General features: G+C 54.4%; 2 protein-coding genes across 6 annotated transcripts in view; one reads left to right on the forward strand and one right to left on the reverse strand.

The window, feature by feature from the left end:
* RNF166 (ring finger protein 166) overlaps nt 1–12,711 on the reverse strand; it is a 37,381-nt gene extending 24,670 nt beyond the window's left edge. For 4 of the 5 annotated variants that reach the window (XM_044986826.1, XR_006573368.1, XR_006573367.1 and 1 more), the window contains exons 1-4: nt 12,503–12,711; nt 4,385–4,541; nt 1,565–1,677; nt 762–876 (exon numbers count right to left, since the gene is read on the reverse strand). In XM_044986826.1, coding sequence (XP_044842761.1) covers nt 762–876; nt 1,565–1,677; nt 4,385–4,541; nt 12,503–12,696 — 579 coding nt within the window. In that variant the 5' untranslated portion in view covers nt 12,697–12,711. Of the gene's footprint in view, nt 1–761; nt 877–1,564; nt 1,678–4,384; nt 4,542–5,348; nt 11,664–12,502 lie in introns of those variants that run through there. The other variant, XM_044986828.1, reaches the window with a different exon arrangement.
* A 99-nt stretch (nt 12,712–12,810) lies between these two features.
* CTU2 (cytosolic thiouridylase subunit 2) lies at nt 12,811–25,000 on the forward strand. The gene is made up of 15 exons (XM_044986891.1): nt 12,811–12,915; nt 14,230–14,304; nt 15,434–15,512; nt 15,605–15,664; nt 16,305–16,365; nt 18,400–18,509; nt 19,941–20,251; nt 20,821–20,956; nt 21,943–22,074; nt 22,542–22,633; nt 23,167–23,264; nt 23,770–23,911; nt 24,158–24,224; nt 24,567–24,625; nt 24,860–25,000. The coding sequence occupies exons 1-15, from the start codon at nt 12,854–12,856 to the stop codon at nt 24,927–24,929; spliced, it is 1,554 nt and encodes a 517-aa protein (XP_044842826.1). The 5' UTR covers nt 12,811–12,853; the 3' UTR covers nt 24,930–25,000.
* Nucleotides 25,001–25,058: the final 58 nt, after the last annotated feature.

Raw genomic sequence — 25,058 nt, forward strand, 5'->3', positions numbered from 1 at the left:
TACACAAGCTGGACAGCTAGGCACATCAGTCAGCGCTGGAAGCCTCCAGACTCGTCGGGCAGATTTTCGAGACTGCCTAGACATTATGCAAGCTCACACATTTCCCACAGGGGTACATGCAACTGTGGGAACGGTGCATGAAAGTGACAGAGCGCTGAGAACCCTCGGGGATGCTCTAGTGGGTTAAAGAGGTGTTTGCAATCTAGAGATGGTCCCTTTTAGCACCGATGAGTGTTAAGCGCAATAGGCTCAGGACCAGAATCGGACACAGGAAATACGATCAATCAAGTGCAGAGGGTTCCCTGCCAAAAAGCTGTGATCCCTCTGTGAGCTTAAAGGCACGCTGCATTTAGGGACACAGAAGAAGCTCCCGTCTCAGAAGCACAAGAGGCCCTTAAAAGTCAAAGCCTATTGTAGCAGAAAGTGAGTGGCAAAGCAAAACCATTAGAGTTAGGGAGACAGCACTGAAATCTAGGCTTAACCCAGTTCTTGCTCTGCAATGCACCTCAAGCAAAGCTAATAGATCCAGCTCCGTGTCTGCCTGTCAAAGAGATATAACAAAGATTAAATGAGCTAGAAATGCGGATAGTACTTTATGCTCAGAAGCAGATGTGTGCGCCTGTTGACTTTGAACAGGGGATTGATTAAAATACGCAGAGACTTCCAATTCACTGGAGGTTACCCTGCTCCCGTTCTCTGCCCAGTAAGACGTTCACGAGCAAAGAGATGGACATGGAAATTCTCGCCCAAGGAAAGCTCACCACTTTGTTGGGGTCATTGCGGTGGTTATCCATGCAGTGCTTGACCAGCTCCTGCTGATCCAGGTTCCGGGCTCCACAATAAGGGCAGACAAAAGTGGAACGGTTTGGAATATTGCTAAAAAGAAACAGCAGTCGAGAATTCAACACAACAGAGACCGACAGGGAAGAGGACAGGTTCAAAATGAACAGGCTTCACAGAGACAAGCCGACCCCAGTGGACTCCAAAGGATCTGATACACCATGAGTCACTCCCTCACCACGAGCACCAAACACCACCTTAGACTGAAGGCAAAGATTTGATCACATGCTGATGCACCTCCAGTGGCTTCAGTGGAATTACTCCATATTTGCATCACAGTCAGTGACAGCAGAATCAAGTTCGAAGAGTTTTTGAAGTCTAGCTTACCTATTTTACCAGCCACACAGTTTACTTTCTGCATCTCTCCCAGCTGGCAAAACAACAGATTAGTCAGTTTCCCTTTTGTTTTCAGGCAGTTTCTAGTCTGTTCCCCCAGGTTCTCAGGCACTAGAGCAATGCCGCACAATGTTAGAGCTGCAAATGGTGCAGGGGGGTCTTATTTGTTTAAGAAAAAGCTTTTCCACTGGATTTTTTTTTTAAATCATGTAGACATTTGTGGGTCAGGTTTTGGAAAAGCCTATTTAGAAATCCCTCTAAAATTCAAGGCCAGATTTGACCTAACAATTTCTGGTTCATCTTGTGGCACTGTTTAAATAGCAATTTGTTACAGAAAACGAAATGGGAGGATTCCCCTGTGAAGTGGTTGAATTTGGTATTTTAATACCTGGGAATGGGCTGGGAAGTTGGGACCACAGGAGCGAACTTTGGGCAGTTGGCCATCTGCTCTTGAACCTTAGCGCAGGATGAAACGTGGGATCTCATCTTCGCTAGGGTCACCTAGAAAGACAAACAGAGGGAGAAAAAAGAAATTGATTATTGGACAGCCAGGACAATCTTTGAGAACTCCAAGGAGCAAGGGATGCATTTCTCCAGAAAGAAGAAAACAAGGGAGATGCCACATTCTCAAGCAAACCAGTATGTTCGAGAAAGTAGCCTCCCCAAACGCTTTCTGACAGGCACCAGAATACAGGAGACAACTAGGATTATTGCACATCAATCTGCACCAATGTGGAATTGCTGGGCCAAAGCGTATCTCGTTATAGCCAACTAAAACCATCAGCCAACCAGCTCCAGAGAGGAGATGCAGGATTTCGGGGAAATGGGGTGGGTTAGTCTAGCTGATCCCAGAGACGGCTAAGAAAGCCCATTTCCTTTCCATAAGACCAAAGCAAGTCATGGCAGAGCTCTTGCCCTTCAAGGCAACCCAAACCTTACAGTCAAGTTCTCAACAAGGAACACAAATGCCAGGCTCAAAGGTACACAGGGAGTTATGGAGTTATCCACTTGACAGCACGTGAGGCGTTGGAGCAGCAGAGCGAAAGGGTCTCAGTCCCCTAGGTGACAGATGTCCACATCACAAAGCCACCACAAACGAACAACTTTACTGCCAGTCTCAGAGGCACCCAGGTCTGGATTACCCCACCACTGGTCCCTTCACGGCAGGGCTGAGGCATGATGGCAGGACAATGCTCTAGTTAGACCTACTCTCTGCTCTTCTCTCAGGCTGTCAATCCAGCTTCTTGCACCAGTTCTAAAGGGAAGAACATCCCACTCTGTAAGGCTGCTAATAAATAGAGATGAAACACCAGCTGCACCACTTGGGGTTTGTCCCACTGTTCTTATGTTGTCCCAAGTCTCTCTGGAAGGCTCCGCTATTTTAATAATGGCACCAGTCTACTGCCAAAGGGTGTTAGGACAAAGATGTTTCATCTGAGCACAGCACCACCTCACAGCAGGCAGCAAAGCCGGTATAGCTCAGATATCTCACAGCCCTTCCTGCAGGGGCCCTGAGAGTTCATAAGCAGCAATGGCGCAGGATTTCACAAGGGCCATGTACCTAAGGTCTCAAGTTGAACAGCACTGTGTGTGAAACTCACACCCAGGGGATCTCCTGGTTGGCTGGCTAACCACCAGCTGGAGCTTTACCAAGCATGGTAGCAAGTATTTTGGGTTCCAGAATTTGATCTGCTTCATGAGGAGTGTTCTCTGGAGTCTAAACATCTATGTTAAATTCAGTGGCAAAAAACTATGGTAACACAGAGTTAAGGTTGCTTGGTGGTATGTCTCCTTGCAGAACACTGAGTTGAGCAAAACTCAAATTTAGAAAAGCAGGAAATCCACAGTTAAGGAGCCCATGCAATCTTAACTCTGCCATCTTTCAGCAGTGGCCCAATACACACACTGACCCCATTACTCTGCCAACCCAGGGTTACTGAAATGCACAAGCTCTTCACCTACTTCTACAACCCATTCACTCTTGCCCACAGGATTCCATCTAACACAGGGGTTCTCAAACTGCGGATCGGGACCCCTCAGGGGGTCACAAGGTTATTACATGGGGGGTCACAAGCTGTCAGCCTCCACCCCAAGCCCCGCTTTGCCTCCAGCATTTATAATGGTGTTAAATATATTAAAAAGCGTTTTGAATTTATCAGGGGGTCGCACTCAGAGGCTTGCTATGTGAAAGAGGTCACCAGTACAAAAGTTTGAGAACCACTGATTGAACACCATTAAAGGACAAAAAGGAAACATTGGGGTCATTAGCCACACCCTGCACTCTCCTGAGGCACAGCAAATTTCAAAGGAATCCAACTGAGCATGTTCATTTTAGAGGACTTAGGAAGTTAGATCTTTAAACAGAAGTCTTGACACAACCTTAACTACAGCAGCGCAACCTTGCCACTATAATATGCCCCGGTGCTGAAGAATTAACGCTCCTACGGCATGTCTGCACCACTGTTCAGTCAGCAGTGAACTCCCTAACAAGAACTAGGCATGGAGCTGTGCTGATTCCAAACACAGGAGTAGGGGAAGAGGATTGTTACGGGGAAAGGATGAATTTTAGTAGAAACCTGAAGACATTTGTCTTCTAGGAAGGGTTAAGCAACAGAGGGAGAAAATAAGGCCCAGGTTCCCTTTTTCAAAGATGCATCCCCTTAATAAAATATTGACTTTGGCCTGCAAGAGAGCATCACTGATACTTCATAAACATTCCTGATTTAAGCCTCAGCACCTCTGATGTAGGAAGCATTATCCCCATCGTCCAGATGGGAAACCGAGGCAGAGACAGGGTAAGTGACTGACTCAAGGAGACACCGTGACTCTGTAACAGAGCTAGGAACAGAACGCAGCTTTCCCGACTCCCACTCTGGTTTTGAGTACAAGGCCGCCTTTCCTGCTATTTGATCACCTCCCCGACTGGAGCAAAAGTCAGGTTTTCTTATAGTGGTGGGGCACCCGTTTGTTGTGCTGCCCCGAGGTTCCAAGCCACATGGTAGTGGAGCATTCCACTTGCCTCCCATCTACAATCTTTGGAAGTAACCCCTGAAACAGATACTGCGCTCAGACATAAACCAACACTCATCTGGGCACGGACAAAACCTTGACTAGTACAATGGGCCACATGGGGCGTCACCCACACCTGTCCTGCCCCCACAATACCAGGTATGGGGCAGTCACAACTGGACCCGCTCAGATGGATTACCTTCTTACTGCACCCTCTGCAAGGAGCCTTGTAGGAGGACAACTGCTTCTCCACATTGGAGGCCTTCTCCACCTTTTTGGGGTCAAAGGGCATGCGGCAGAGTGGGCAAAGAGGAGATGGCACTTGGAGACATGGTTGCAAACATTCCCCGCAAAATCTGGAGGAGAAACAAAACCATTAAGTTGCTCAGAGGAGAACCATTATTTATCACAGCCCAGGGGAGGAGAGGAAAGGGCCCTGTGGCATTTTGGTTCCCCCGCACATGCCCTCTGACACACCTACTCATAGGAAGCCCTGCCTACTGCCTCCTTGGGGGTGCAGGAATTGATCCCACACAGATCAACAGAACTGGTTTCTCCTCAGACTTTAGGAAGCTGGTAGGAGCTTTTTGGTAGCCACCAAAGATCTAGTAATATCTATGAGACCTTGGGGCATGGAAACAGTTCCTCCAAGTAGATCCAGCAGGCTGAACTACCTCATTACACATCAATGCGCTACTAATATGCAGCAATCAGCAACTCCTTACTCCGGTTTCAAAAGCAACACACTGTGCATCTGAGTTGCAGGCCTCATCCAGCCACCCCACTCTGCTTTATGGGGCCATGTGGGGGCTCATAGGCCACCTGGAGCCGAGACTTGAGACGTCCACCTACTTGTTACTCCTGGCCACTACTCTCCTGCTGTAGTTTGCTACCTCCCTCCTGCATAATCTAGACACTTTCCTGAATTTCCCAAACTAGTCACAGGGCTACTGAACCTAATGGCCAATTTGCCTTCTCCGGCAGCTTCTCCCTACCATCTGAAAACGGATGCTCCATACATGCAGAGACTTCTACGAGTACCTCCAGAGACAGAGCTACCAGAGCACCCAGCCAGGCTGCAATGGCCCAGGGTCCAAAGAGAAGGATCTGGATGTGTCCAGAACAGATAGCCTGGGGGCGGGGCTTCTATGTGAGGGACTTACACAGAGCTGAACATGCCCATTGCATGCATGACCGCAACAGATCAAACACGCTCAGGTTGTTTCCCACACAGGAAGGCAGGTTTCCTCTCCAGGAGCCAGTGAGCACGTGTCAGGCTGCAGCCAACGTAGCATCTGCAGGGGCTGACCCGATGTGGTTAAGAAGTTCAGGCTGTGCAAAAAGATCTGGCTTTGCATTACCACTCCCCTCCCCACCCCTCCCCCCCGTGGCCTCTCACAGAAGGGTATCTTACGCTAGAATTAACAAGGTTTCAGATCACGTGCACAGGCTGGTGCTGGGAGCTAGCGATGCTATCTGGGGCAAAGTCAGCCCCTCTGGATCCTTGGTTCCCAAGCCTGCAGGAATTAGGAGTGAGACAGTCAATGGACTTGGCCTTTGGGGAAGGGGACACCCTTCTACCGTCTGGTCCTTCATTAAGGAAAACAGTGAGTGAGGTTGGTTTGTTCCAGGCAGTTTCTGCACAGCTGAGCTGACATACTGCGGTGATGGGGGCCACAGAGGAACACAGACAGAGGTGTTCAGCGAACCAGACAGCAGAAGGCATGCAAGTGACATTCTTGCCACACTACTCCTTTAAACCAACACAGAGTACCTGGATGCTAACGAAGGCCAGAGTTAGGTCTGCTTCTGCTCATGATACCATCTATCCAGGAATTCACCTGTGTCCCAGGGTTACACTTGCAAGTCCAAGTGAGGACCTACCAACGTGACTGCCTTTCCATGTTAGCTGGAGGGTTAAATCTCCACACACCAATTCAGAACCGTTCAGACTTCAAATGCTGTAGAGAAGTGACCACTCTCTGGGGCTGAGCAGCACTATTAGAACCTACCGCAGCTGGCCTGGGACAGGCCAAAGGGATGTTGGGAATACCCCAACGACACTTCTTCAGTTAGAGTGAATGACGGGTGCACCGTCTCTAACGTCAGGCCTGTCTGTAGACGTGCAGTGAGAAGGAGTGTTGGGGGGTACGTGCCAGAAAGCAGATAGGAGCCTGTTGCCCTTTGCAGATTCCATGCTGCACTACACAGCATCACATGAATAGGATCTAATTGATCTCCATGTGTACCCATGCACAAAATACGAGCTGGGAAAGAGTGCTCCGCTCTGAACCCCAGACAAAGGGCAGGAAGCATTAGAGCAGTGATCCGGAGACCCACAGCGAGGCAGCAACACCAGGTAATGTGCTTTCACTGCAGATGGTCATGCAATGATTTTCAAAAACAAGCCATTTAGGACTTCATGGGAAGGAATAGGCCAGGACACATTGAGATTAGGCTGGGGATCACAAATCATAGAATATCAGGGTTGGAAGGGACCTCAGGAGGTATCTAGTCCAACCCCTTGCTCAAAGCAGGACCAATCCCCAGACAGATTTTTGTCCCAGATCCCTAAATGGCCCCTGAAGGACTGAACTCTCAACCTCTGGGTTTAGCAGGCCAATGCTCAAACCACTGAGCTATCCCTCCCCCCGCAAAATCCCTATGCCTGCAGAGGCAGGGACCTCAAATCAAGTGTTGGAGAGGAAATTCTAGGAAATCATCTTTTCTACTGGAAACAGGCCTCTGGGCTATGGGTGAGAAAAACGGCAAATGGCAAATCCCTCTTGGTAGCACACCAGCCTTTCCACTGTGAACGGATTTGTCCGGAGCGGAGCAGCTAGTTGGCCATACCTTTTTATCTTGAGCAGAAGGAAAACTATAGACATCTGTACAGATGAGCTGGGATCCCTGCTGAAAATAAACTGGAAGCTATAGTTTGCAGGGCTTTGGAGCTGTGCTCCGGCTCCCTCCAGCTCCAGGCAGAAACCTGCAGCTCCACTGCTCCGCTCTCCAGCTCTGGCCTCCGCTCCAAAGCCCTGATAGTTTGAGCCTGGAAAGTTTCCAGACAGCTATATTAAGAACCCCCTCCCTCCCTTGCTCATCCAAGACATGCTCAACAGCTCTGAAATAGACAAACAGAATCTGCAATTAATCCATAATTCTTTAAGGGCAACATGCAATCAGTTCATTGTCTGCTCCCCAATAACACAGAGTGGAGTTTACCCAACACCGCCTTGCCGCCCACGACTAACTCTTGGAGTGGGGTTGGATGTTTCAGTTTAGGCCTAGGTGGGAAATGTTTTTATTGGTCCCATGAATATTTGAAAGATGGAAATCTGCCCCCCAAAATGTCATTTTGAACCAGACAACCAGAATTTTTATTTTTGAAAATGTCAAAACAAAACGTAGCTCCGTCATGTTCTCCCTGCGCAACTCCAAGCAAGTTGCTTCATCTCCTTGTCGCAGTTCCCTATTAGGAAATACCATCAGCCCCATTTTGCATTCTCCTACCCTTTGCCTGTCTTGTCTACTTAGCTAAGCTCTTCAGGGCAGGGACTGTCTCACTATGTGTTTACACAGCACACTAAGGCCTTGCCTCAGTTGGGGCCTGCAAGCATGATGGTAACACAAGCACATGAGAATGCAGAGCACTGTGGTACGTGCCAGTTCCCACACTCACCTCATGCCACTTGGTTAGTTTCCTGCCACTGGCGTGACAGTCCTCAACGACCCCCCTGCTTGGTGCAAAGATGGACTCTCTCTCACATTAAAGGCAGCAGGTGTCCCCAAAAGCTGCACTTCCTGCTAGTCGCTCTGGATCAGTGGCATGAGGAGAGGGTGATAGATACATATGTACAAGCAGCTCCTGCTGGGAGGCAGAATTCACATGGTCACTACTCTGCTCCTGAACAAAAGCAGGAAGCCACCAGTGAACCTGCCTTCCACCCACAATCCTCTCCTCAGCAGCTTCCAGTGCAGCATATTGCACAGAGGGAAGGACCCTGGGATCCTCTTAGGGTCTGTTAGCACAGGCAGCTCACCAAGAGTCCAGCCCATTAGACAGGCAGGGTGAGGTGGCAAGTTAAGTAGTTTGGTCACCGACTCAAAGGCACTTTGGTCAAATAAACCCACAGCTTCTCCACATCCCTCCCAATGCTGCCTTTGTCATCACTACTGACTACTGTCCCTTGGGCTCAAGTTCTAGCTTCCACAACATTTTCCTAGTGAAGACAAGATCTAAAGCCCTCATGTGCACGTTGGTCACCTCTCCTTAACTCCTGCAATCTGCTCTCAGGTCTCCCTGCTTCTCCCTCCAGATGCTGCTAGCAACCTGCATCATGTCGCCAGCCACCCGTGCGGACTCTGCCATTCCCCACAAAGCGTAAGCATAGGATCTTCAAAGCTCTGCTCGCCCACAGCCTCATTCCCGCCTACTCCCTCACAGGGACCCAGCCCCCACCCATCTCTTCCTTCCATTCTGACCCCAATGCTGGGATGACAGTCTCCTCCTCTTCACAGCAAAGCTGTCCAACATTGTCCCCTGCAAGATTTCTACTTGTAGCTGGTGCATACACCACTGTGTCTACAGGAGGGATAGGCACAGTGGTAGACATGGCTGCCCTCCACATCATGCTCAGTCATTACTGAGACAGTACTGCAGGCAGGCCAAAGCCGCCCCAGTGACCCAAAGAGAACCAGAACAAAAGGACTCCTGCAGGAGTCACCATTGCAAGGCTAGGTACCAGAACAGCAAGCTCGTTGGGGCTGGCATTGTCTCCTGATCCGTTGGCACAGTGCCGACACTGAAGCTCAAGCAATAGAAGGAATGCCACTGGGACAGAGAGAGGCCTAAAACTGGACCGGCCAGCTTGGTTTGATGTAGGAGCATGCACTGCAGAGTCCCTCCGCTCTGCTCTGTTGAGAAAGCCCCGTTCTGAACTGAGTCTTAGAATTGCTGATCCTGTCTGGCTCATCAACAGCAAAAGTGAGCAATGGCCGGAGGCTGAGGCCCGCAGACCAACCCGGAACCTGCCAGGTTTGTCATTGGTCCAACAGAGAAGGGGCAATTTTAAATTGCAGTCTATGATTTGGAGAAGCTGGACATTTTTCAGGCTCTGAAGGAAGTTCAAGAAGAGCTTTGGGCCCCATCAGCCTGCTGAGGTGTCTTTAAACTGTTTACTTCCCCAGGGGAACATGGCTCAGAATTAACCATTTGGAAATAGTCAAAGGTGCCTGTGTTCCCTGTTTGATTTAACAGTCTTTCACACACCACCACTATACAGAAAACTCACACCACAGGAGAGAGAAGACAGCAGGCCAGGCCCTGTCATTTGCAGTCCCCCAAACAGTTAGCCTCCCATCCACCCTCAAGCGATGCTCAGTCTGAAAATGCAGCCCCAGACAGTGCACTCCCTGGAACTGCAGGGCAAAGCTCATCAGCTGCAAGTTTTTCCACTGCTGGTGAACTCAAACCACCAAGCTACAGTTGTCTATCAACAGGAGTGTATTTTACATGAACAGAACCACCTTGATGTCTGTCTGCTAAACTGCATGACCCTGTAACCAGGGGTTTGTACCCTATCTCCTCCCTTTCCCAATGAGTGTAATGCCCTTGATCCACAAGTGAGGGCTTGTCTACATGGGCAAGTTTTGGCCCCAAAACTGCCTTTTGGCGACAAAACAGCAAGAGCGTATACACTACAATGGGTCTTTTGTCGCGAAAAACATCCACACCTACGAGACTTTTGTCTTTTCCCCTCACTTTATTGTCGACAAAGAGCCAGCGCAGACACTGCTGACTGTTCTGTCCACAGAACTGGCTTCCCCCAGTATCCCACAATGCCTGTCCTGGCTGCTCAGCTCAGTGTTTTGATCTCCTGCAAGCATGCGCCTCTCCCCTTTCAAAGCTCCGGGAAGTATCCCTGTGCTGCTCCCTTTGGGGAGCCAACAAAGAGCAAACACTGGAATGCTCCTGTTCCGCCCGGCACTAGGGACACAGACTGCTGCTGCCGGGGACAGTCTGCTGTGCTGCTTTGCCATTCCTCAGCGCAGAGAGCTCACAGAGCTACTCACGATGCTGCTCTGGCAGCTGAGGGGGCTGTGAGAGAATCCCAAGATGTGCAGTGATCAGCTCTTCCTTCCCACAACACTGCACTGTGGGATACATATCCACGGTGCATTGCTCACCCTGTCGATACTGGTGTCCCCAATGTGGACACAATCTGTCAGAGGGAGCAAGTGTGAACACCCTTCGGTGACTTTTGTTTGGTCGACTTTTGGGTGTCGACATAAGTTTTGTCAACAGAACTTGGTTGTGTAGACAAGCCCCAAGGCTCTCTCTCAACTTGTTTTACCAAGAAGGGGCCTGTCCTTCGTGGGGTTTCCCCAGGAGCCTCTGAGCAGATTCACAGCTAACAATACAAGCACAGGGCACTACAAGACTCCATAGTTTCTGCTGGTGTCGTCATTAGTAGATGTTCCTTTCACTCCAGCTGCCATTTTACTATGCAGTGCTCGTTCTGCCCTCACACACACTGCTGAAGAGCCCACCACTGGCGCACCTGGGAGGCAGCTCATGGAATACCCCCCACTCCCTAGCTTAGCTATTTACATCGAGGTGGTGATGAGGGGAGATTGAGGTAAAGTCCAAGATGGTGAAGGAGGCTTAAGTTTTGCTGTTTCATTCAGCATTGCCAGTATTTAAACTGGAGATCTCCAAGATATCCTGGAAACTACTTCCGGTTGTAACGAGAAGGGAAAATCAAGGGATGGTCTATGAAATGCTTCCTTCCAGGTGCCCTATAAATCTTGCTGCTCCCCGTGCCCTAGATCAAAACAAAACCCATGGAACATGGCATTTGCTAGCACTGAACATAAGAAGAGCCAGACTAGGTCAAACCAAAGGTCCATCTAGCCCAGTATCCTGTCTTCTGACAGTGCCTTCAGAGGGAATGAACAGAACAGGGAATCATCAAGTGATTCTTATCCCGTGTCACCTATTCCCAGCTTCTGGCAAACAGAGGCTAGGGGCACTGCCCCTCAAGCTGCCTTCTGTCACTTCCCATCCCGCCTCCTTCATCTCTTGCCCAATTAGACTGTAAGCTTCACAGGGCAGAGCGCTTCCACCAAGCCCTTTGCATGTTGTCGATATCACACAAGCACACCACCACCACCGTCAGTGTAAGTAGTGTTTGCTCCAGAGTTAAAATAGATCAAAACAAGTCGTGCATGTTCTGACATTTACAACTGCCTCACGCTCTGCGGAATCTAGTCATAAGACATATGCATAGAAAGGTAGTTTTAGGGAACTGGGTGACTCAGCTGTTAGATGATCTGATACAACAACATAAGAAGCTGCCAATCACGCAACGCCCAAACAGACTCCAAACAAAGCTGAAAATTCAATCGTTCCATTCAGACAAGCGCCCCATTGCTCACGAGCCCCTTGGGCGAAATCTGGCCCATGGGCAAGTCAGGCATGGACAGGACAGGGGATTTTGTTTTACACTCACATTTGATCGCAGGGAAAGAATCCACTGACTCCCCCTAGACAGGGCTGAAAGCCAGGCTGGCTCCGCACAGTGCGGGCAGGGGTAGGTTGGGGAAGGGGCTCCAAGCCCCGGGTTGGGAGGGAGTTGATGGGGGGTCCCATGGGTGCCCTCAAGAAGGGCTGGGTGGCTGGGGGCAGGAGGAGGGAGGGTCCCATGGGTGCCCCTGAGAAGGAGTGGGGGGCTCGGAGGGGAAGGGAGGTGATGGGACGGTCCCATGGGTGCCCCTGAGAAGGGCTGTAAGGGAAGTGATGGGGGGTCCCATGGGTGCAGCTGAGAAGGGGTGGGGAGATGGGAGGGGGCAGGAGATGATTGGGGGGTCCCACGGGTGCCCCCGAGAAGGGGTGGGGGGCTGAGAGGAGGAGGGAGATGATGGGACGGTCCCATGGGTGCCCCTGAGAAGGGCTGTGAGGGAGGTGATGGGGTGTCCCACGGGTGCCCCGACAAGGGGCGGGGGAGGAGATGGGAGGTGACGGGGGGGTCCCACGGCTGCCCCGAGAAGGGGCGGGGGCGGGAGGTGATGGGGTGTCCCACGGGTGCCCCGACAAGGGGCGGGGGAGGAGATGGGAGCTGACAGGGGGGGGGTCCCACGGCTGCCCCGAGAAGGGGCGGGGGCGGGAGGTGATGGGGTGTCCCACGGGTGCCCCCGAGAAGGGGCGGGAGGTGACGGGGGGGTCCCACGGGTGCCCCGAGGAGGGGCGGGGCCAGGCGCTGAGCCGGGGAGGGGGGTTCTGGGCTCCGGGGGGGGGTGTCGCTCCCGCGCTCACGTGTGGCCGCAGCCCGCGATGCACACGGCCCGGTGATACACCTCCAGGCAGATGGGGCAGCTGAACTGCGCCTCCAGCGCGTCAGGGGCGGGGCCGCCGGGCGGCTGCTCCCGCGGGGTCCCGCCCGGACCCGGGGCCTGAGGCCGCTGCTGGGCCGCGGAGACCAACAGGCTCCGGAACATCGCGGCCGCCATGAGGGAGGGGCGGGAGCGCGGGGCCCCGCGCATGCGCGCGTCACGGCGGCACGGCGCGCCTCTACCTCATCACGGCGCGCTCGGCGCGGTGACGCAGAAGGGGCGCGCCGGAAGCGGGGGGCACGTGGGGGAGGGGAGCGCTGCCGCCGCCGCCGCCATGTGCCAGGCGCAGGAGGAGTACGGGGGCTGCGACCCGCCCCGGAGGCGGCCCCGCGTCAGGTGAGAGCCCGGCCCCTCGCGCGGGGGGAGGGACCAGGGTCCCCCGGGGGGTCACCCCCGGGGATCGGCCTCGCTGGGCTGTGGGGCCGGCGGGGGTGGCCCGGCCCAGCCGCTGTCCAGCATTAGCCAGGGCCGGCCAAGGCCCCTTTATCTGCCCCCTCGCCTGGCCGCAGAGACAGCAGGGACGGGAGGCCAGCTGGAGCCTGGGCCGGGCCAGCTCTGGCTTGGTGCCCGCGGCCTGCCCGGCTCCCTTGAGCCGCAGAGGGGGGTTCAGGGGGACACTGCTGCGTCTACACTGGGGGCTAGGCCGGCGTAGCCACGCTGGTCAGTCATGTGGATTTCTCACCCCCCCACTCCCCCCGAGGGACATAGCTATGCCAGCCTGCATCCCGGGTACAGACCGGGCCTGGGGTGTTGATCGGTGGGTGTCGGGGGCTTACAGTGCCCAGCACAATGGGACACTGCTCCTCACTGGGGCCTTTGGGTGCTACAATACATAGGTAGCAAAGAATCCTGTGGCACCTTATAGACTAACAGACGTTTTGCAGCATGAGCTTTCGTGGGTGAATACCCACTTCTTCGGATGCATCCGAAGAAGTGGGTATTCACCCACGAAAGCTCATGCTGCAAAACGTCTGTTAGTCTATAAGGTGCCACAGGATTCTTTGCTGCTTCTACAGAACCAGACTAACACGGCTACCCCTCTGATACTTAATACATAGGTATATACCCACAAAGGTGACCATTACCTTGTACTGTGACTATTTTACTCACCCCTTAGTGCTTTGGCCCTTCAGAGGAGAGAGAAATTGCAAGGTGCCCCTGGATCTCCTCTCGCCAGATTATCACATGGCCATAATTGACGTAGCACAACTGCAGCTGTGTCTGTGCAAATACCAGCTTGAACACTTGCCTTCAGATTTGTGCTTTGAAAACGGGACCTGACATAATGGACATGTGGACTGAGATTTGTATAGTTGGAGGTGATAACTGATCAGCTCCAGGGCTAGTAGTAAACGTAGCCTTTTACTGCTAGGTCACTGGTTGCGCTACCACCTCCCGTGCGTACATAACCTCAACATTTCAGTCTCTCAGTTCCCACATCAACCCCAAATCCATTTATTAAAAAAATGCAACTGTACTACGCCAATCCTTCAGCTCCGTGCTTACAAAGCACCTGGTATCTTCAAAGTGTTTAAACCACCTGGTATCTTCAAAGTGTTTAAACAAGCTGATGATGGTTTGCGTTGCTCTTTGCATGACGGTGGGTCCCTAGAGTGGTAATCGGTTCGCTTTGATTGTCTCTTTCCCCAGCTGTGCGCAGAAGTGCATGAAGTGCAAGGAGGCCTCTCCTGTGTTGGTCATTCGTGTTGGAGATGCCTTTTGCAAGTAAGAGCAAAACAGCCGTAGTGATTTGCAAGAGGAAACCCTGTTCAGAAGGCCAGAACGTTCCCATCTTTAGATCCTCATTTACTGCTCTTTATCGATCTGTTGGAAATAGGGCTGTTTATGGGGAGCGTTGCAAGGGAGATTCAAACCAACTAGATAATAACGAGCATAACAGTTGTGTGCAGCAGCCTGAACTCATTCAGGAATGTGTGGAGTTGCCCTGTAAGGCCCTTGCTTTGGATTTGCATCTTTTTGTTTCTGCAGAGACCCCATCACTACCACTGCATGCAGGAGATATTGTGATGCAGGGCCCTAGTTATGGAGAAATGGGGTATGAGCGTAGGAAAAGGGGGAGGTGGTTCACCTTTTTTTTTTAATTTGGAAAACAGACAGATTTAATCTGCCCTATATTGTTTTTATATGAATCTCGGAAGTTGATTTTTTTGAGCTCTGCAGGCCAGATTTTTGAATGCTTGGGTTTGCAGTTGCATAGGCAGTTTGTAGGGGTACTACTGTGACTGGGAGAACAACCCAAGCAATTGCACGCACGCAAGTGCTCGGAACTCCAGTTGCAGTTAGCAGTGGGCAGGCACATACCTGCATGCCTACGGTCTTTGCAAATGTGGCCTTCTAATGCCTTGTGCTCATTTTTACCCTGACAGTTCTGAACTGAGGCTGGGGCCCAAATTACCTCTCCTTGTGTCTGGCTTAACTCGACCATTTGAAGAAGCAGCAAACCCTTTGAAATTGATACCTGTCTTTGTACACCGGAACCTTTTCTTCTTGGGCTTTTTTATTTTGTTTTGGCTCAGAGGGCTAGAGAGGGATCCAGTCCAGCAAGCCTGGTTTCTCAGACTAGCTTTAAAATAGATCTTCACAGACTTCTGGGTGCCTACACTGGAACTGTCTTGCTGCCAGACAGAAGCTAATTGATGAAATCTTAAGGGGGACTCATTGACTGACTTTGCTGTCGGGCAGGGTAGCAGGCAGTTCCCTGTACCTCCCGGTTGGCCTGTGCTAGAATCAAAGCGTTATTAGCAGCGAGATGTGGGTGCCTGAGGTGCTGCCTGCCAACGCATAAGGTTGGGAGTGTCGTTTCTAATGACTTACGTGTGTGTTTGTTTCCAAGGGCCTGTTTTAGGGAGTATTTTGTTCACAAGTTCCGTGCGATGCTTGGGAAGAATCGTGCCATTTACCCAGGAGAGAAGGTAGAGTCGCTTCTTGTGTAAGCGGATGGATGTGGGAAGGCGAGGGGGAAGCAGAGATGGATGGTTAATTCTTTCTCCTATCTCCCTTACAGGTTCTTCTTGCGTTATCGGGTGGACCTGCTTCCAGCTCAATGCTTCGACAAGTCCAAGAGGTATCTGCTCCGCAGCGCTGTGGGGAAACTTGTTAGCTGTTAGGAACAGTGAGAGCAGTTAGCTGGAGGAAGGAACAGCCACCTGGACCGTAGCAGGGGTGTTAGAGATGGTTAAGAGGAGGTTGATGAACAAGCAGAGAGGAAAGCATTGCTTTGTGGGGTGAGGGACTGGATCTCCCAGGAGGGCTGTCTGCTTCTATATGCCCCCATGTCTAAACTGTAGAAGTGCAATCAGTGAATGTGGCTCCTTAGACATTCTCACAACTCCTGTCCAGTGCACCTGCAGCTCCCTATTCCCAAAAGGTGGGAAGCTCACAGCCCCCTGGGGAAGTCCTAGTGAGGGAAGCATCTAAGCTATGTCCACAGTTATTGTGACACTGCGTCCAAATGTCAGCGTCCAGGTCAATGTCTGAGTGTAATCAGGTGTCGATTACAATCACTTGGTCGAGGCTGGGGTGTTGTTAACAAGAAACATTCGCCATCTCTGCCGGGGCCGTGGGAACACCTCTCTAACAGCCAGGATTAGAGGAGTCAGACCTGCCCTCTGTGCTAGATCCAGGGGATGCTGCTAAGACACGCAATCCCGAATTACATTTCCCAGCGCTTGGGGCGAGTGGCTCATTCCCATTTCTCTTCTCAGGGGCTGAGTCGGGAGACAGCCAAGAAACTGCGCTTTATACCGGGCATCATCTACATCGACGGTAACCCAGCAACCTGCCCTGCTCCCAACCCATTCTGTGCATGTGGTCTTGGGCCAGCCTACAGCCAGAACCCTCTGGAATCTGCTGACGCTGTCCAGCATTAAGAGAGCCTGGTTTCGGATAGTGCCCCTCTCGCTGTTAAGTCCTGTCTAGTTTCTCCGCTCTCCTGTTATTGGTAGTGTCCCTTCAGGCCTGGAGAGCAGGCTCCCCTAGCAAGCAGTGAGATGGCTGGTGCCAGAGTAAACACAGTGGAAATGGGGGGTTAAGCTAGTGACTGGCACCCAGGGGAGGCCTACTTCAGACACACAGGGCATGCAGGTGGATGGTGTCCCCTTCCCAGGAAGGGTCCGGCCACTCAAAGGCTCCCACGCCCCTCCAGCCAGAGCTCCCGGCATGGGCTCAGGAGTAGGGCGCTCAGCCTGATCCACCACTCACAGTATCCCCTCCTCAGGCAGCAGCTCCTTCCAGTAGCTTCCCTGCCTGTCCTGGTTCTCTGGTCCCGCTGGGCAGGAAGCAGGGGGAGATTCCTTCCTGTGGGAGGCGCGGGGGACTCAGAGACTCCCACTGCCCCCTCTAATTTCCTTGCCCTCATGAGTGGGCAAGAAGAGGGGACGTTTCCTCTGTCGTTGCCCTGACAGACTATTAACCCTTCCCCTGCCCAGCTGAGGGTGGGGTATGTGTACCCCATCGCCGATAGGGTAAGGATATCTGCAGCTGCTAGCTGCACTCTTTAAATCTGAAGAGACAAGACGCTGGGCAGCTACACCAGCCCCCACTATGGGGCGGTGATGGACCAGGGGGTTATGGGCTGGACATGCCCTGCTGAGCCCAGCACTTCAGTTCCCGATCAGATGGGCGCTTTCCGCCTGGCAGCACCAGCAGGCTGCGGAGGAATGGAGAGACTGTAAATAGGACGGGTGGAGCGGCTCTGCTTGTTTGAGGATGGAGGGGGGGATCCTCCTACCTCTCCCAACGTCCCTGGGAGTGGGCTTGAAAGGGAGTGGGGCCTGGCTGGAGGATCAGTGTATTTCATCTGGGTTCTTTTGCTGGGTTCTGCTGCTGACTCAGTGGTGTAACCTGTTTGACTACACTCACGCTTCAGTCTTAAAAACGTTCAAGAGACCAGCCAGCTGAACTTAGCCAAATGCATCGTCTAAAGAGAAACCAGCACAACACGAGGAGACGAACGCACCCTCTCGCGGTGGGTTCTCCGTGCATGGATGGGGTGCTTCAAAGATCTGCATTTCAGCTAGCGGCATTTAGAGGATGATTTTACAAGTTACAAAGCTCTTTATATGTCACTGAAGTCCAAACCCTCCGTTTGTACCGTTCCTTCACTTGTTGGCCTGTTTGTTCCTTATCTTTGTTGGGATACTAGCACTCCAGGGATGTGAAGGTACCTCCCCACTGGGCTGGGGAAGAACATTCATGTATTTTGCCTTTGACAAGTTTCTTATTTTCTAATGCCAAAGCTGACGTCAGCTTTGCAGAGCATTATGGGATACTTGGCATGGATGAATAGAATTGTGGGAAGAGCATAATTTATTCAGTTAACAACTTCTCAACACTCAGTCTAAACCCATGCACCAATCCCTACTCATATGCTGTGTACTACACCTAATGTGTATTGGCGAATACTGCATGTGGAGATGAGGAAGGGGTGGATGCATCTAAAGTTCTGCAGCGTGGCTCTGGGCTGCCCAGGGAGAATCCAAGTCCCACCTGGAGATGGTCTGGTCTGGCTGCCGGTAGGAAGGTGGAGTGTTGCTGGGAACTGCTCCCCAGTCTGCACTACAGTCTTAACAAGAAGGGTGGCTGCAGTTTGCTCCATTGGATGCAGCCTTCAAGGCCTGCAGGCCTGTATCCCCACTGCCCAAGCGTTGGAGAGCCCCATCGCCCTGCCTTGTTAGTTGGTGAGGAGGGTAGATGTGGCTGGAGCGTCCTAGGCCACCTCCTCCCCACCGATGGAGAATGGATGTCTCTCCTGCAAGGCATCTAACTCTCCTCATCTGGCATCTCTTGTTTGCTACTCAGAGGGAGCCGTGTACGGACAGAGCCTGGCTGAGAGAGAGGAGACGCTGCTCCAGATGGAGACCATCCTGCAAGCGTCAGGGTTTCCATATCACCTGGCCCACTTAGAAGAGGTAGGGTGGGGTCACGGCCCTGCGGAGCGCTGGGGCAGACACTGGGCGAGAGATCACATGCCCCAGAGGGCGCCCCCCCCCCCCTTCACTGCAATTCCAGCTGCTGGGGGAAGGGATGAGATGGCTGAGATGTCCCAGGCCCCTGCTCAGGTGGCCACCTGGTGCCCTAGGAATGAGGGGCACAGATTTGTCCAATACGAGCCAACGAGGCTGGGGTGCCCTTAGCCATGATAGGGCCTGAATGAGACACTGAGGTGGCAACATTTGCAGATAACACAAAATTACTAAAAATAGTTAAGATACAGGCAGACTGTGAAGAGCTGCAAAAGGATCTCTCAAAACTGTGACTGGGCAACAAAATGGCAGATGAAATTTAATGTTGATAAATGCAAAGTAACGCACATTGGAAAACATAACCCCAACTATACATATAAAATGATGGGGTCTAGATTAGCTGTTATCACTCAGAGAGATCTTGGGGATAGTTCTCTGAAAACATCCACTCAATGTGCAGCGGCAGTCAAAAAAGCGAACAGAATGCTGGGAATCATTAAGAAAGGGATAGCTCATAGGACAGAAAATATCATGTTGCCTCTGTATAAATCCATGGTACACCCACATCTTGAATATTGTGTGCAGATCTTAAAAAGGATGTATTGGGATTGAAAAAGGTTCAGAAAAGGGCAACAGAAATGAGCAGGGGTATGGAACGGCTTCCGTATGAGGAGAGATTAATAAGACTGGGACTTTTCACCTTGGAAAAGAGACGTCTAAGCGGAAGATATGATAGAGGTCTATAAAATCATGACTGGTGTAGAGAAAGTAGATAAGGAAGTGGTGTTTACTACTTCTCATAAAACACAAGAACTAGGGGTCACCAAATGAAATTAATAGGTAGCAGGTTTAAAACAAAAGGAAGTGTTTTCTCTCACAACGCACAGTCAACCTGTGGAACTCCTTGCTGGAGGATGTTGTGAAGGCCAAGACACTAACAGGGTTCAAAAAAGAACTAGATAAGTTCATGGAGGATAGATCCATCAATGGCTATTAGCCAGGATGGGGAGGGATGGTGTCCATAGCCTCTGTTTGCCAGAAGCTGGGAATGAGCGACAGGGGATGGATCACTTGATGATTCCCTGTTCTGTTCATTCCCTCTGGGACACCTTGCACTGGCCACTGTCGGAGGACAGGATCCTGGGCTAGATGGACCTTTGGTCTGACCCAGTATGGCTGTTTTTATGTATTAGAGAGGCAGCCTGGTGTGAACGGGGAGCTGGAGCTGGGACTCCTGACTTCTAATCCTGTCTCTGGCACAAGCTCCCTGGGGCTCCTCTGTTGTCTGGGTTCTGCCAGCTGCTGAGGCACCGATCTCACTGCCGTGCAGGCGCTCGTTGTGGCTAACAGGGTCCATCCTCTGCTTGCTCCGTGCAGGTGTTTGACTTGCCCAGCTCCATCCTGCAGCGTGTGCCCCACAATCCCGCAGGCCCCAGGAACAGCTACAAGGAGGCAGTGGAGGGCTTCATCTGCCAGCAGAGGAGGGAGGAAGGCGGAGGCCCCTCTCTCCCAGAGAGGCAGATCCAGGAGAAGCTTGCCGAGGTCAGCCTGCGAGATGCGCCCGGAATGGAGGGGCTGGCCGCCCCGGAAGCCAGGCTGCTGGCTGCAGTCCGGGCCGAGCAGCTGATCCGGCTCTTTGGGTCTGTGAAGACCTTGACGGCTAAAGAGGAGCTGCTGCAGACCCTGCGGTGAGCCCCGTCCAGAGTGCTGTGGGGGATGGGCCCTTGTGCCAAGGGCTGCAAGCTTTGCCCTCTCTGACCCTGCCACCTGGGGCTGCCCAGAGGGGAGGGGCTGAGGAGCTTTTTCCTCTGCCTTTCCTGTCCTCCGATCCATCCCAGCATGCACTGCTTCCCAGCCGTGGTGCTGCAGCTCGCATCCATGGGAGCGTCTGTCCATCGCTCTCGCGCCAGGCGCCCCAGCGAGCTCCGGGGATCTCTGCTGCCTAGGCCACTTGGCTGCGCACACTGGGTATCGCAAGGCCTTTGGATCTCCCTTCGGGGCCTTGGGAAAGCCCAGCCCTGGTCATCTCCTCCCCCCAGCTCCCTTGAGATCTCGTCTCCCTCCTCTGAAGCCCCCATGGAGGAGTGGGCTCGGCTGCCCCACATGGCCCCCCTGCCTCTCCCTGGGCACAGCAGTGGGTGGGAGGCTTGCTGTGGGAGCTGGTGTCCGTGAGGAGCTGGCCAGGGCTGATGGGCTCAGCGTATCTGTCTGGGTCCGGGCTGCAGCCCTCCCTCACTTCTGGCTTCTCCTCCTTCAGGAACCACCTGATCCTGCACACGGCCAGGGCCCAAGGGTACTCCAAGGTCATGATGGGAGACAGCTGCACCCGCCTGGCTGTCAAACTGCTGACCAACCTCTCACTGGGGCGGGGAGCCTCCCTCGCCATGGACACAGTAAGTGCTGGCCGCAGGCGGGAGGGCGCCTGGAAGCAGGCATCTGAGTTGGGTTGGAGTCACCGGTTACCCAGACTCCACTGTTCGCCCCTTTCCCCAGCCGGAGGCCTTGGTCCGAGTGCTGCCAGGCTGCTGTGCTGGAGACGCGCTGCACTGTGGCCTCTCTGCTCTGCCTGGGCCATGGCAGCACTAGTGCGTTGTGGTTTATTGGGACCTCGGGGAGAAGCTGGCACTGCCGCAACTGCTCCATTGTCTTCGTAACTGAGCGTGCCCAGGGCCCACAGCTTAGTGCCGGGTGAATGTCTGATCTGCCCGTGGGCCTGGAACAAAGGGCTGCTATGTCCCTGATCTTCTCCAGCCGCCTTAATGCCTCTAAGAGGCTCCCTGCAAGTACATGGGCATCGGAGCGGAGCAGCGTGTGAGCTGCTGTACGCGGCAGCACGGGGATTCTGATCCGATCAGTTTCCGCTCCGTGCTCTCCAGGAAGGGGAGGTTTTCCTGCCCGTGAAATTGACATTTCTCAGCTGCAGCAGCAAACGCTGGAGCTGGGACAGATGTCACTGCACTGACTGCTCAAGCCGGGGCTTCTGCTTCCCTTCACAAGCTGGAGCGAACGCCTTGCGGCCCCGGCTCCTGCCGGGTCGCGTTAACCCTTAGATTGCGGCTCCCAAGCACTCGGGGACTGGCTTAACAGAGAGAGATACTTGGGACCATATGTCTTCACCCACTCCTCCCCATGGGGCAGGTGCTGGAACCGAGGGGAAGTGACTCGGCCAAGGCCAGAGAACCCAAGAGTTCTTGGCTCCCCTCTCCGTGCTCAGAGCACACCAAGCGCTGAGTTAGTTTCTGACAGGAGGCCAGGGAAGAAAAAGATAAAGCTACAATAAAAACTAACTACATAAAATCTGATTCTCCCACCCTGAAAATCTAAAGGAGGGGATGGTGTTAGGGAAACCGACTCCCTCACCGAGTCTCTCTCCGCGCAGGGCTTCTCGGACGATCGCCATGGCGACGTGGTGGTGGTGCGGCCCATGAGGGAGTACTCCGCCAAGGAAATCGCCTTCTACAACCACCTGTTTGGCGTTCCCACGGTCTTCACTCCTGCCTTGGGCACCAAGGTAGGGGGCGTGCGGGTCTAGGACAGCCGGCAGGGGAGAGCCTGCCGGGCACTGGGCTCTTCCGGCAGGTCAGTGGCACCTCCTCTTGGGCACCCCTCTCTCGTCCCAGCCCAACCCACGGGACCTGCAGCCTTCCCAGCGGTCAATGTGCCCTCTAGGGGAGCCCTGCAGGGCAGGGACTCCTGTGCCCCTGCACCAAGGGGCACTGTCCCAAGTGCCTGCCTGCAGCGAGGCCAGGGCTCCAGCCGAAGCAGTGACTGGGGGAAGGCTCTGGCAGACTAGGCTAATGCCCCCTCCCCTGGGCACTGCAGAGCCGGGCATGGTGCCGATTCCATCACTCCAGGGCCTCTGAACACCTGTGGGGATGACCCAGCTGCTCTGCTGTTGTCACAGGGGAGTCCTGGGGCGGGCGTGGGGGTTGGAGCCAGCTAGGCTATGAGACTCCGTGTGGATTTCTCCCTCCCCAGGCCCTGGAGAAGGCCAGCATCCACCGGGTGATCGAGCGCTTCCTCTACGGGCTGCAGGCAGAGTTCCCCTCGACCGTCAGCACTGTGTACCGGTAAGGGCCAGCCCCTGCACCCCCCCCGACAGCTCTGCAGACCTTGGCGCTGCTCAGCTGGGAACCGTGGGGATGGCCTCCCCCTGGAGGCCATTTGCCCTGGTGGGAATGACTGGAAACTTCTGCTTAGGGGAGAGTCAGAACTCTGCAGCGCCCCTGAATCCTGACCCACAGCACCACCTGCTGCGTGGGGAGCCAGGGCTGAAATGGCATGGGGGGGGGCTATAGGGCACTGATTGAACTGTGTGTGGGGAGCCTGGGACTGGAGCCAGGCTTGAGGGGCCCCGGCAGAGCAGGGTGGGGGGAGCCTAGGGCTGGAGAACTGGGGGACATGGGGCTGGGGCACAGGCTGTGGGGCAGTTGCACAGTTTGAGACTTACCGTTGCTATTGAAGAATTGCCCCTGTGGTGCCCAGGCCTTGGTGAAGGGAGAGGCCCCGTCTGCCTGCACGAGCTGTGAGGGCATCACTCACAGTGGCACTGGCTGCCCCGTCGCCTGGCACTAACCTCTGGGCGTCCCCCTCTGGGCTGTAGGACAGGCGAGAAGCTGAGCGCGACCCCTGGAGACGCCGGCCCTGCCGCTGAGCCCGAACGCTGCCTGCTGTGTTTGTGTGCACTGGACACCAACGTGGGTACGTGCAAACGATGCCCGCCCGCCCCCGGCCAGCGCAGGCTCCGTTCACTCGGCCCCTTTCCGAGGGGGGCAGCCTCCCCCATCCGCAGGATCCCCTCTGGCCGATCTAGGGCAGGGTGCCAACAACTGCCCTCTCGGGTCAGAGCCCATCTGGCTCTGGCCTCTCACCACCCCCAGGAGCAAAGCAGGGGAAGCTGGCCATGGGTGCGGGGCCGGGGGGCCTAGTGCTGCAGCCTGGCTAAGGGCTTAACTAGTCCCTTTTCCCATCTGCCCAGCTGAACTAGGGGCCTGGATATTCCCAGGGCCCCCCGTGTGGGGGATCCTGCCTCTGGCTGTGCCTGGCCTGGCAGGGGGTGTCTGAAGGCCAGGGCTGTGGGGTTTGCCATCCTGGCTCGGGTCACTGGCCAGCCCTGTCTGCTCTGCCCGAGGGAGGCAGATGCCTGGCCTGCTGGACGGGGAGCAGAAGCCCGAGGGGCTCTGACTACCATCTCTCTTTGGTGCAGAGGACGGCTCCGCTTTGCAAGCCATCCTGGTCTCGGAGCAGCTCTCCCAGCAGAAGCTGCCAGCTGCGTCGCCCGCTGGGAGAGGGTGCTGCCCGGGCGCAGAGGAGCAGAGAGGATGCTGCATGAACACGACAGCTCCAGGGTAAGGCACCTCCGACACAGCAAACCCCAGCCCAGGATCCATCGCGGGGTAGGTACGCTGCTTGGAGTGGCACTGGCCTTGTGGCCCCGCGTGCGCTCCCCATCTGGGCCTACACTCCCCTAGCAGCCGCGGCACCATCATCCTCGAGCTGCCCCCAGCTAGCTCGTCACAGGGCCCCTGCGAGCAGAGTATCCCTGGAGAGAACCGGCCCCTGGCCCTCTCCTCACTTCTGCCTTCTCCCCTCAGGGCCGACGCCCGGGCCAGCTTCCTGCCCCTGCTCTGCTACGGCTGCAGACTGACCATCAAGGACACGGTGAGCCCCTCTGCCCCTCAGGGGCTCTGCTGCAGCCCAAGCCAGGCTGGGGGGGGCCAGTCCCAGCCCTGCTTTAGGCGCCCGGCAGACCTGGCTGTCTAGGGGGGTGGGTCTCCTTTGTTGGCGGGACTGTGATCCCGGAGGAGTCTCCTTCGGATCCCAGCTTTGCCCATCAGCCCCCTGCCCCCATCCAGGGCTACGGCACAGAGCCGGGTGGGGATGGGGGGTGGGACACTCCCTGGCGCTGCATGCGCCGTGCCTGCTGCGTCTGCACGGACCCCAGCAGCACAGGAACGGGGGATGCTGGGGGCAGCCTGTCACCGCCGCTCTGTTCTGTTACAGACCTGCCTGGAGAGCCTCCCGCTCTACGTCCGCTCGGAGGCAGAGCGCAGGAAACGCAGGTACGGGGAGGGCGGGTGGGCCGGGGCCATCAGTCACCGCGCTCCTGCGGCCTGCATCAGAGCTTGAGCCCTGGGAGAAGCTGCTGCCCTGGGGCCAAGTTATAAGCAAATCAGAGGCAGAATCTCCTCCTTTGCCATAACATCCAGAGTGTGACCGGAGCCGGTTGGCCCAGGCCCGCGCCGGGAGCTCACAGCCTGGTGTGGCCGGGGGCTGAGATGGTGGTTGTCTTCCAGGGCCGCGATGAAGCTGGAAATCCAAGAGTTCTTGCTGGAAGATGAAGCTGTGACTCCGGGTGAGAGCTGACAGGTGGGCAGGGCTCCCTCCTCTGGACCACGCTCCCAAGAGCTCTATGCTTCCCTGGCTGTCAGGGCCCCCGGAGCAGCCAGAGAGCAAATGGGGCCGGGGTCAGCCCCGTCCAGGCTGGGCTTGAGC

The sequence above is a fragment of the Mauremys mutica genome, chromosome 14 (assembly GCF_020497125.1).
Source record: "Mauremys mutica isolate MM-2020 ecotype Southern chromosome 14, ASM2049712v1, whole genome shotgun sequence".
NCBI lineage: Eukaryota > Metazoa > Chordata > Testudines > Geoemydidae > Mauremys > Mauremys mutica.